The 12,650-nt window shown below is 40.4% G+C and overlaps 2 protein-coding genes across 2 annotated transcripts in view; both read right to left on the bottom strand.

Moving 5' to 3' along the window:
* LOC118431066 overlaps positions 1-3,144 on the bottom strand; it is a 7,895-nt gene extending 4,751 nt beyond the window's left edge. The window contains exons 1-2 of the mRNA XM_035842148.1: positions 3,096-3,144; positions 1,778-1,982 (exon numbers count right to left, since the gene is read on the bottom strand). Coding sequence (XP_035698041.1) covers positions 1,778-1,970 — 193 coding nt within the window. The 5' untranslated portion in view covers positions 1,971-1,982; positions 3,096-3,144. The remainder of the gene's footprint in view (positions 1-1,777; positions 1,983-3,095) is intronic.
* Positions 3,145-4,160: 1,016 nt separating this feature from the next.
* LOC118431090 (calcium-activated potassium channel subunit beta-1-like) lies at positions 4,161-7,543 on the bottom strand. Its single transcript, XM_035842173.1, has 4 exons — positions 7,283-7,543; positions 6,378-6,532; positions 5,716-5,844; positions 4,161-5,571 (listed from the first exon to the last, which is right to left on the bottom strand). Exons 1-4 carry the CDS (start codon positions 7,530-7,532, stop codon positions 5,266-5,268), a joined length of 840 nt encoding a protein of 279 aa, XP_035698066.1. The 5' UTR covers positions 7,533-7,543; the 3' UTR covers positions 4,161-5,265.
* Between the last annotated feature and the right edge of the window lie 5,107 nt (positions 7,544-12,650).

Below are 12,650 nucleotides of genomic sequence, written 5' to 3'. Positions count from 1 at the left end.
TCTTTCACTTTTACTTGTAAACTCAAGTGATGGCTATCATGAGGAAATATCTGCCTTTGATCAACATTCATTGAACGGAAAAAAAGCATCCATCCTGAATCTTAGCACATTCTAATCGTGTTTGGTGAAGACTGGTGACAGTGTATAGATTGACTTGAGTAGGGAACTGTGAGCATTGTACATACAGGAAAGATGTGAAAGCTATATACAATGTATCTACTGAGTTTTGTGGAGGTCTACTGTCAAAAGAGTCAAATAAAACTTGATTTTTTTTTTTGCATACAAAAATCGTTACCGACTGAATTTGTCAGTTATTCTATTTATGAATCTCCTAAAGGCACAGCATCAAGTTCTCTGACGAGGTCTTTTTTAACCTCCTTGGTGTTATTAAACAGCCGTCGGGGTCTCGCTGGCGGCGTCTCGCGTCCTCCCCAGCCATGTGGAAATTTTGGAAGGTCGGTGACCGGAGAGAGCTCGCCCGGAACGTCGCATGTATAGACAACTACTTTTGTATAGTTGCATATGTTGGAACAAATAGCAATTTATTACAGGCCTGCGATAACAAAACCTACTAGTATATTGTTTTCGTTGGCGTCCATGGGCGCCACCATTTTGTCCCAAGGGAGTGTCGCATGTTGGGAAGGGGTGTCGCGATTTTGATGTGTTATTACGATGTTACAATTTTAGGACCATATATCCGTGCACAAAATAAAGCGCTTATATACCGACGCTTTCGATCAGTCCTCTGATCCTTCTCAAGTTGAAATGACCCAGAGCCTAAGTCACGATGTGGAGAATTACCTCTATGAAATCCAGAATTGTGCAGAGATCTGACGTGGGCTGGGAGGCGGTTGCATGTGGAAAATTGCTTACTACTCGAAATTTCAAGGGATCTTCGTGGAAGAAACTTCAACAAAAGTGTATCCCTCTTTGATATATGTACACTGACTAATATTTTATCTAATTGATTTCAAATGAGAAGATTCCAAGCTACCCCGATGGAGTGAGTTTGTGGCCCATAACCACTGACGTAATGAATCAAAATCTCAATAATTTTGCTTTCCGAAAAGAAATGAAACGTTCCTTTCAACATACCACAATGAAACTGCATTTGCATTTTGAAACTCATTAAGTACAATTTTATTAACAGACACAGACCTGACAAAAATCAGTAAACTGGATGCTGCACCAATTAGAAAATGAACACATTATATCAGCAGGCATCTATACGTTTAAGGGCTTACTGGTGCAATAAATTACGAGAACAAATTGAATAAACTTTGTACGTCAACGTACAGAACAAGTGTTGTTCACATGAACATAGGACTTTATAACACCAGTGGTAATCAGATACTCCACTAATTCCTTAGTAGCGAAATGGACAATTGTTTTGAGTATCGCCCCTTCAAAAGTTTGCACAGACCATCAAGTCCGGACCTGCACCTGATCCTTTGTACCTGTACCTGAATTTTCTGTTCCAGTACCCACCCCTAGTTCATACCATTGAAACTGTTCTGAAACTCATCTGGTAAAAGTTTTACCTACACAATATAAGTAAGCGAAAGACCAGCTTTTTTTAAAAGCTCTTGTTTATTCATTGCCTGAATTGTATTGCTTTTACAATAAAACCAAGAGAGTAATAATCTTAACAATACATGCCCTTGGGTGGCATGTTACTGTTACAGAGTGTATGGACATAAATTCTAAGCATTTATTCATCATAAATTATTAAAACATCCTGAAGGCCGTTTAGTGTGCTCACCAAAGTGACACTTACCGGTAAGATAACTCCTTGCTGTAGTACAGGTTGTCTCTTTGAACGAAAGAGAGTTGGTTTCCACGATCGGTTGAACGATATTGGTTCCACAAACAATGATGGCAGACATACAGCCCGCTGTTACAAGTGCAGCTACTATCACCATACATTTGTACATTTTGTACCGACCTGCTGCAGCCTGTTGTTCGTCCATCTTGTACCGTTTCTAGGAAACAAATTAGTATTCTTTGAAGGGAAAGTCATGTTAGAGAAACTTGAGACACTAGATTGTGTCAAGACATCCGTCCTTCAAAGCACAGGGTCTGTTTTTAGTAAAACATTTTATAGCTAAAGGTGGTATCTCACTGCGCTTGGTGCAATGGTGCTGCACTGCGGGGTTCCTTCACTGCGGCCGCGGTTCGTTCACTCCGGCACTGTCGAGTTATTTTCGCCGAATTTAGATATTGCGTAACACGTAAAAGTATGGCTAAGAAGACGACCTCTGACGTTCCAGGATTAATCTGCCTAGCCCCGCAGTGCCACACCGGTGCCCCAAGTGCAGTGAAATAATACCTTTACCTTATCCTTTCTCCCATGGGATTGTGTTACCAAATGTATTGTGTTCCCTGACCTCGGTTCCGTAAACATCAATGGATACCATAACACTGTGTTTCTATTGGAGCGAAAAAGCAGCGTTATGCGTACCTCATTTTCTGAAAACAACCGAAGCGTTAATACCTTTTAACGTTGGAGAACAATCTTTTCTCTCAAAATTCTGGTTAGGGTTTCGTGTTCACTTCACTGCTTCTTCGTCACGCGTAATTTACTTCGTCAGTGATGACTGTAAATACACCTGGTCACATGTGAAAGGTCTTTAGAGATCTCTACAAAATTATCTTTGCTTCAAGTTGCAATGTTTTCCCTTGGACCATGTTACATATTCAAACGTCTACAGAATCAAGGTATCATATAAAGAATCCGACACACTTGTCGAGAATAGTAGGGGTGACCGGGCGGTACACCAAGGACATAGAACGTTCTTGAATACACGAAATGTAGCGAAGCACTACTGACGAACGAGCGTAATTCTTCGTGCTAAATCTACAGATAGTTCAACAGTTTTATCTTTTAGCTAGTATATGTAACAACGTCTACAGATATACCAGTCTTCCGCGTTATAAGGAAATTTGACGAACCATAACTTACGCACACTAGTAACAATACCTGTACATATCAGGTATGCTATATATGTGTATGCATAGAATAGACCTTTTCTTATTATATCTCGAGCCTAAGAACGTTTTGTGCAAAGGGTTTGGCAAACATGAAGACTACGTACCTTTGTGACCAGAGGAACAACAAGACTGTATGTTTTAGCGTTAACGTTCTGCAGAACAGTATGTGATGACTAATCGTCACTTGGGGACGCTGTCTCCTTTTGTTCAAAGGAGCTATCTGGGGTCAACGCGCTATTGGTCGCTTAGCTGGAGGTCGACGTGCTCAAGGTCACCTTGTCCAGTTGTCCGTTTGTAATCAGAATGATTTCTGACGACTGTCACTTTAGTGACTCTTACAGTTTGCTAAAAGTGGTATCTCATTGCACTTGGGGCACCTGCAGGGTTCGAGAGATTACTGAGCGAATATCAGAGATAAAGAACAAATTTTCTTAGTATACGCAAGGAGGTTAAAAATTATTTTTAATATTTTATAGTTTTTTGTATTTTGTGGTCTCATAAGCCATGTTTTTATGTATTACGCAATATCTAAATTAAAAAAAAAATCAGCGAAAATAACAAACAGTGCCGCAGTGAACGAACTCCGCAGTGCCGCACCGGTACTCTACGTGCAGTGAGATACCACCTACAGCAACAATGATTTTTGACGATTGTCACTTTGATCTGATCACAGTTCACCTTTTGATTTCCTCGCTACTCACCTACTGATTTTCAAAAGGACGTTAACTGGACGTAATCGCAGCAACGGTTTGAAATTTGGTAGATATTGATAAAAGCCGATATACCAGAAAATTTGAGCTGTTTACCTTATTTCTGAGTGAAGCCACGAACTTATTGATCAGCCCTCATTCATATGATGACGTTGCATTTTTGGTACCCCAAATAAGGCCGTGTTGATACAATTATATGGATGGACATCCGCGCACGCAACAATTGTCGGCCATTTCAAAAGAAAAAAAAATCAACCGTGCTGTAAATGTACAAGGCAGCAAAATGACCAAATATATACCATAAGTTGGGAAAATGTTGGAAAATGGATACTAACGCCATAGAATGCAAAAGAAATGGCAACAAACATCCGCACGGTGACTTGGAAAGGACTCTAATAAAGATGTGTGCGTTATATACCTACAGTAGATATGAAATATATAAAAAAAACGACGCCATTGTATTACCACAAACAAACCTTTATTTCCCATTGCCAGATAAAAGTACAACGAATGAGTGCAAATTATAGTTATTGATATTAATTAGCATTAGACCATGGGTCTGAGATGTAAAACATATGTACATACAGTATATTATAATTACCACTACTAACAGTATAAGCCCACGACATTCAATTGTAGAAACCATCTGTTCTGTGTTAAACCAAAAGCGTTTCAATCAAAATGCATTCAACTGTTTTGTGATTGCATCACCACTAAATCAAATTACAGTTAATTTGGCCATTATAAAGACATGCTGTGCTGATTAGATCAATTAATAGAAAACAGCATATACTAGTAATCAATTCTACATAGGCTTCACAAAAAACAGCGTTTATCATACACAGGCCCTTATCTTTATAGCATTTAATCTAATATCATGCTGAAGTACATTAATTCTTACATGTAATATAGCAACTTATATCTCTAAGTACCATGTTTGTACGATAAATTTACATATTGCTGGCTAGTACTGTGACCAATGCCTTTACATTTCTATATCTGTGAAAGTGAACAAAGCAATTTGAAAATAAAAATGTACAGATGCAAACCATTTCAAATCAAAAGATATATCGATGTTCTGTAATTTTGTAATTGTAGCTTGACAAAGCCTTGGTCATAAAGAAAACAACATGGGGGTAAAAAAGCAATCACTTTGTTAAGCTAGCTAATAGTTTGATTGTCCAGCGTGACAAAGGATTATTCTGTACAATGGTTCTCCTGCTATATGCAATCACTCAGTATATGTACAAATTCTGCGTGTAAAAACATGTTTCGTTTAGCTTATTTCCTAAGTTATAGCTCCTTCAGGCACTGATCTCAGCATCAATATTACAAATACACTCTGACTTCCAAATCCTTAAGATTTGGTGTAGTATATCTAGTACGCGTTTTGTATCTCTTGAAGAACAATAATTGTGCACATCTGCACTGAAGAATCCCTTTCCACCATAACTACTCAGTGACAAGGAAGATCATCTAAAGGTCTGACAATTAACGTTAGATAAAAAAACAATGTGGGGAATTGAAGGAAACTACTATCAGGTAAAAAGATGATTGTGTAGATTCAGTTGAATGTAAACCCTGTCTTCTCGTCTTTGGAGTCGATGGTGTGGTAAGGTGGTGGCTGTAGCGCCTGGGGGTAGGGGGTCTGTGCCCCTGGGTATGGGGGTGGCAGGAACTCCCCGGGCTGTGCTGTTGTTGCACCTGGTGGCGGAATCACTATCGGCATGGTGGCCAGCTCACTACGTGCCCTCCGACACTTGAAGAAGAAGTACACGAGGAGGCCGCTGAAGATGACGAACCCAAGGGTGCTCCAAAACATGGAATGGAACATGTCGTTCCACGTGTACAGCCGTTTTATCAGGACTTCCTGCATGCAAAGAAAAACAACAACAGTACAATTTAACTTTCCCTCCATTTACACATGCATGTGACCACGACCTAAGTCAACAAAAAAAACAAAAACAAAGAGAAGTAACGTGTATGAAGTGCACCTAAAGCCTTTAACACCGACCTGTGTGTTGTCAGGGTTGTACAGGCACTTAAAGGTTCTCCCCACAGGGTAGTTGGCTTGAAATCTCGAGACTGCATCCTCGTTATCTCTCCTGCTGCGGTCACAAGGTGCAACCACACACTGGGAGTCCTGCAGACGAAGATCGGGCGACTTCAGGGTTAGAGTTTTTTTGTCTTTGTCTTCATTGCTGTTGTCAATTCTTGTCCTGATACGTGCCTATAAGTACCTTAAATGTTGTCAATTCTTCGTCCTAATACGTGACTATAAGTAACGTATTACGTACTATATTATATCCGGTAAACCCATCTATGATGAAAAATATGTACTCAAATAGAATGGAAGAAATTTGCTGCCATGATGGTAGCTTCACAAAAACTATTATCAATTCAAAAGTCAAAATGTACGACTGTACAAAAACAGAGATTTATCATGAATATGTGGTTACACCTGCAATTTATGGATGAAACTAGAAGAGCAAGACCTATTCATGTTGTTTATCGCGTACCTGCAATAACTACATTTAATTAATCAAATGAAAAAAAAAAGACCTCAAAGTTTGAACATCCAAGATGGCGGCCAATCCTTACGTCACTGACACGTGGTCACGTGAGGACAAACACCGCATGCCTTACAATATTTAGGAAAAAAATCTCATGGCGTACCTCGTCTTTTTCTCCACCTTTGTGCAGCCTCTTTTCAGTTTCGAACAGGACTCCACTGTTTGTGGTACCGTCTTTATCTGCGTACGACACGTCGATACGCAGGCAGGGGTATTCCGAGTGACAGTGCTTACCGCACTTGCAGTCAACCTCCTCACCTAAACATACAAAAAAGGATGATTTTAGAATAATTGAAGGAGTAAAATATGTTTATTTTAATCTTGACCCAAAACCCAGAATAAAAAAAAAACAGAAAACAGTAAAACAAAAACATAGTACAGCTCAAGAAAACGTACACTAAGGAAAGTATGTTTTTTAAACATCATCTCTATTGACGCGATTAACATAAGTGTGCGGTAATCTGTTGTATAACACTTTTAATGGTTCGATCAGGCTATATACCATTATAAGAGTTCCTAAACTAACGTATTAGTGCACAGTAAAACCCCAACTACATCAGCAACATAAACCTCTACAAGCAGTGCAAAACTTCTCCACTACACAACGAAGTGCACCGTCACAGATGGCACCTTTTTGGACACATCCTACGTATGCCTCAGTCATCACCTGCCCAAAAGGCACTCAATATTGCCTTCAGTAAGAAAACTAACACCGAGACTGGGTAGGCCCCGCGAAGGTCTTTTAGACTGCCTGATTGACGATGTAAAACTGTACTACAATCAGAATGTCAAGAAGGCACCCTATATGCTGAAATGGCTGCGGGACCAGGCAGCGGACAAGGCACAGTGGTATGGGATGTACAAGGACATTAATGAGGACACACACTGATTTGGTGTGCCGATGACAGTTTTGCTCGATAAGAACTGTACATTTGCACCCAAGACCAGTACATATTATTATTATTATTAAAACAGTAAGGAATGTAGAGTGTGTAGACCTACACTTACCAGTCAAGTTAGCATTGGTTGTTGTACAGGTGGTCTCCTGGAACTCCAAAGAGTTGGTCTCTACCATCGGTTGGACGATGGAGACCCCACATGCGATCATGGCGCCCAAACAACATCCAGCCAGGATGAAAGATGCAAGAAGAAGGCCGAAGTACCTGTGCTTCCGACCCATCACAGCTCGCCGGTCGGGGTCCGTTTCACGCGTACGTCGCCGTCTGTTACAACGACCACCACCACCATAATAATGCATTGTGTATGTTTGTTTCTGTAAATGCAAAGAGCGTTCTTGTTAGAGTGTCCAAAAAGAGAAATCAGGAACACAATGGGCTGTTCCATAAACTAAATTCGGAGGTAAAAAATCAGGTTCTGTTCCAACCCTAGTTCCAATCCAAAAATTGTTTACACCCTACCCTAGTTCCAGTCTTAAATTGACTAAACGTTCCCTAGTTCCCAATCAAAAGTGATCAAAACCCTTCGCTCAAATAAGTTACAGTCCAGATGCTTGAACCTCAATAGCCTACCGTGGACCCAATGTCTGGAACAACCTACCACCAGATACATGTACGGCTACAAATCTGACCTGCTTTAAGAGACTCTTGAAGTAAAAGTGATGACCAAAACGAACGGACACGGGCTATGGACACTGAGCTTCTTGTCCCACTGTTTGTGTTGTACCATATATGTATAGTGATATAGGTTAATGGATTTGTTTGTATTCAATGCAATATGTATTCTCTGTTATATTTTATCTGACTCTTAATACCTCCCTCATGACCTCAATGAAAAGCGGCCTGCAGGCCGATTTGAGCTTCTCATGAATAAATAAAGGTTCAAACAAACAAAAATACCCCCGTCAATCGAGCTTCTTCCACCCCCTCCATTGTTTTTGGAACAGCCTAATTTATGAAATTCACATGTTGGATGAACAATTCTTTTATGTGAGCCTATTTCACGTGTCGCAGTCGGTTCCACACTGCGTGGCGTTTCATCATGCATATCCAGATGCAACAAGAATGAATAGAATTCCAGAGATCCTCTTAATCGTAAAAGCAGCCTTCTTGTTTTAAGTCTAATTCTATTGGTTTCCAAATCCCGGGGAACGCAAAAAATACAAACAAGAGCAAGATCATAATGAAACATTCTTGACTAGAGTAATGGAATAAATAAAGAGCGTTCGTTCCGTGTTTTCAAGATCGAGAAAATAAGCCTAGTGGAAGAGGAAGGGGTTTACTTCTTCATGTAAGATGTATTTCCAGCTGTAGTTCTTTTGTCTGACACTTTCTTTGTTTATTCATGAAAGCTCAAATCGGCCTGTAGGTCGCTTTTCATTGAGGTCACGAGGGAAGAGGCAAGGTTCAGACAAAGTATAACAGAGATACAGTGAGTCTTATAGTATTACACCCGATATTATTATTGTAAGTCTGTAATTCTATATATTATCATTATAAGTCTATATTAACAAATTTCTACATACATGGTACAAAATACATAATAGTGAGAGCTGCTACGGGTACATGATTCGAGTCCGTTCATTTTGGTTCCTTTAGTAGTTATTTGTGTTCCCGACAAACATATATTCAACTAGACATCCACAAAATTAACAACCATTTCCAAACCTCATGAAAAGGCGTATTTCTATTAGAAGCTCCAAATTATATGAAAAACACTACACCTTTCCGTTTGTAGCGTCGCATCTGTTTATTTTGTAACTTAAACTCTTCTATGCAGTAAACGCCTGCTTTTTTAAAAAGCACTGGGCGAATGTTTTCCTTACGACAAGTAATCAGTCAATGACACAAAAAATCAAACATCGACATCGACTGAAAACAAAGCTTACCGTCAATTCCACAGGTACGAAAACGTGCACTCCTCGCTGTCCACTGCAGGAAGGTATGACTCACAGTGACCTGTCGGACGCTGCTTTCAACACTGAGATCCACCTGCAGATGACGTCAATCGTTGCCCTGGTTACGGTCAAAGGTCAACCTGCATAAGTTCAGTCTCCATCAAAGAATTTGTTCAAATTTTTGAATGATTAAAGCCAAGCTTCAAACCCTCATTTTGTATAAGAAATACCAGTACACATAGCGGTTATATTGACGTATCCATACTGCCTGTGAAGTCGTAATGCTTGTTTGAGGCAAGTTTGAGGTGTACTCGCACGCTTCAGTGGCCGCGGGGCCGTCTTGTAATCGTCACGTGCTTTTGTTGTGATACGTCATCAACGTTCTACCGGTCGTTTGGCTCGGGAATCGTGCTGTGGGTCGTTATGAGCAACTTCCTTGTTACCATGGCCCGGTTTATTCTGAACACGTCCGCCACGATCATGGTAGTCACACTTGCCCAAAGAATACATGCGAAATAGGGCCAATCAACTGACGGTCTTTTACAGTCTCTGTACACAGCTGTGAATGTACCAGAAAGCAAAATGTTGGGTATATTTTGTAATCGACTGTCTCTTTATCAGTAGAATGAACTTTTCGTTCCTTTTCGCACTTTCGCTACCGAAAGGAGCGAAAAGGAATGGAGTATGAAGCAAACTTAAATAAAATCAATGAGAATATAAGGAATCGGTACTGCGGGCGTTAGAAGCCTATGAAACGTGTTTTATTTTACCGAGAATTTGACATTATCAAATTTTTACAGCGCTGTTTCAGGCTGTTGTTTTTGTGTGGCTAAATTATTCTTTGAAGATCTGCGAAATACAAAGAAACGGAACTGAGATAAGAAAGTAAGGACTAAAATTCAGTGGGTGGTAGATGAATATCGATTATTATACATTTTCAGGATGAGGCAAGATTGTAACGTTGTTGTTGTCTTTGGGTGGCTTTTATTCTCCCTAGAGGGGAGCGCCGCATGCAAATGACCCGCGAAATCCGGTCAGGAAAGATATGCTAATAAACTGCTACCCCACGAGCATGACAGCTCCTTTCAACAGGGCCAACAACATGGTTTTCTGGAGACTGGAGACATATCTTCTCGCTCGTTCACAACGAAAGAAAAGCTGTAAAAGGAGAGACATATATACATTGTACCAAAGAGATTTCATCAAGTTGTACAATGAGTATTCATCATTTTGGCGGGAAGAAAGGTGCCAACGTGAGGAATTTGTGCAAAGGATATTGGGAAATACAATTTCTGTCAACAATTTTCCGTCATATTCAATACAACTAAATTTCTGCCTCTTGCGACCGACATCAGGCCCTCGCTGATGATAAAAAAAATCCCAATGCCGGGTTTAGATGTCCTGGTTGCAAAACAAATTTAAGGCGTTGTATTGATATTAATTAAAGTGTGAAAAAAAAGGAAGGAAGAATAATTCCCAACATGCTGGGCTCGAACTTCCGATCGTCGACTTCCCTGGGTTCGAACATTCGACCTATATTTCTCTAAGGTCAAGTTTTTACAAATTGTGCAATACATATACTTGTAACTTTGCTATCATTGCATTTTTTAAACAACTATATCCACATAGCATGGCTTTTTATGATAAAATATGCGCAATCGTTCTCAACATAATCCATTTCTTCTTGTGAAATTTTATAATATAAATGTAATATGGATATTCTAAGGAATGTTATAACCACATTAACACGTACATGAACATAGATATGCATAGATAGGTCTCATCAATATTCATTCCTCCATTGAACCATTGCTATAGGAATTTCGTGGAACAAGCCGCAAAATGCATTTGCCGATCACAGTTTACCTTTTCCTAATATTACCATCGATTTTATTTGAATTTGCTTCATACTTCGTTCCTTTTCGCACTTTCGGTACTTTCATTTTCGTTCCTTTTCGTTCCTTTTCGTTCCTTTTCGTTCCTTTTCGTTCCTTTTCGTTCCTTTTCGCACTTTCGGTAGACCCTTCTGTAGGTCGCGTGGACGTGCTATGTGTCGTTCTGTCTGGTTTTTACGAAGGACCATTGGGTCAAAACGTGTTTTAGCGAAAGAGCTGTGTGCTCACAGCAAAGGGGCTGCGTGCTCGGCGAAAGAGCTGTGCGCTCACAGCAAAGGGGCTGCGTGCTCGGCGAAGGAGCTGTGCGCTCACAGCAAAGGGGCTGCGTGCTCGGCGAAGGAGCTGTGCGCTCACAGCAAAGGGGCTGCGTGCTCGGCGAAGGAGCTGTGTGCACCAGGCTGAAGTTAGCCGCCGATTGGTACCCGCCGATCCAGCCGCTGATTCGTCATTTATAGACAAAACAAAGCATCATTCAGACGCCCATTCGAAGAAACTAAAAATTCCTGATATCCTTTAAAAGCTCATGAACTGCTGGATGTTGTCTATTACCACCCAATATATGTAACTGATCCGTTATATATAATAACAGAAAGTATTATATCAGCGATTAAGCACAAATAATAGGCCCAATCGGCGGCCAACTTCAGCCTGGTCTAAAATCGGCTGCCATACGGCTTGTAGAGCAATCTGCTACTTATCTAAACGTGGCCCGTGAATTTTGAGACGAATTTAGATAGCGCAAACCCTGACGTATTCAAAACAAATATCAAATATTACGGGCCGGATTTCATTAATGAACTAGAGGGGAATTAACTCATAGGAAATACCCAAGCAAAGGGGGGCTAAAATCGGCTGCCAAAGGGCTTGTAGGGCAATCTGCTACGTATCTAAACGTGACCCGTTAACATTTAAGAGGAACTTATAGCTTATATACTAAATGAACTAGAGCTCAGTGCCGATTTCTTATAGACCAAACTGCTTCAACTCAATTAGCTCCTCTCTAGTTCATCAATTAAATCCGGCCCGTAAGATTTGATACTTGTATTGGATACGTTGGGGTATAAGCTATCTAAATTCGTCTTAAAAGTTCACGGACCACGTTTAGATAAGTAGCAGATTGCTCTTCAAGCCGTGTAGCAGCGTATTTTAGCGCCCCTTTGTTTTGGTATTTCCTATTAATTCCCCCCTAGTTCATTAATTAAATTCGGCCCGTAACATTTGATATTTGTTTTGAATACGTTAGGGCATGCGCTATCAAAATTCGTCTTAAAATTCACGGGCCACGTTTAGATAAGTAGCAGATTGCTCTACAAGCCGTAAACGGGCAGCCGATTTTAGACCAGGCGGGAGTTGGCCGCCCAATTGGGTCTATTATTTGTGCTTAATCGTTGATATACTACTCTCTGTTAACATTTATGTTTATATATACATATACCGGTAATAATAGACAATATGCAGCAGTTTTTGATATCCATTTAAGCTTTTAAAGGAAATTAGGAATTTTGGAATGGGATGCTATGTTTTGTCTAATGACGAATCGGCGGCTGGATCGGCGGCTACCAATCAGCGGCCAGCTTCAGCCTGGTGTAACAGCCCCTTCGCTGTGAGCACACTGCGGAGCTAAGTT

Source organism: Branchiostoma floridae, chromosome 14, assembly GCF_000003815.2.
Source record: "Branchiostoma floridae strain S238N-H82 chromosome 14, Bfl_VNyyK, whole genome shotgun sequence".
Lineage (NCBI taxonomy): Eukaryota > Metazoa > Chordata > Leptocardii > Amphioxiformes > Branchiostomatidae > Branchiostoma > Branchiostoma floridae.
This window is presented reverse-complemented; position numbering and strand designations above follow the sequence as displayed.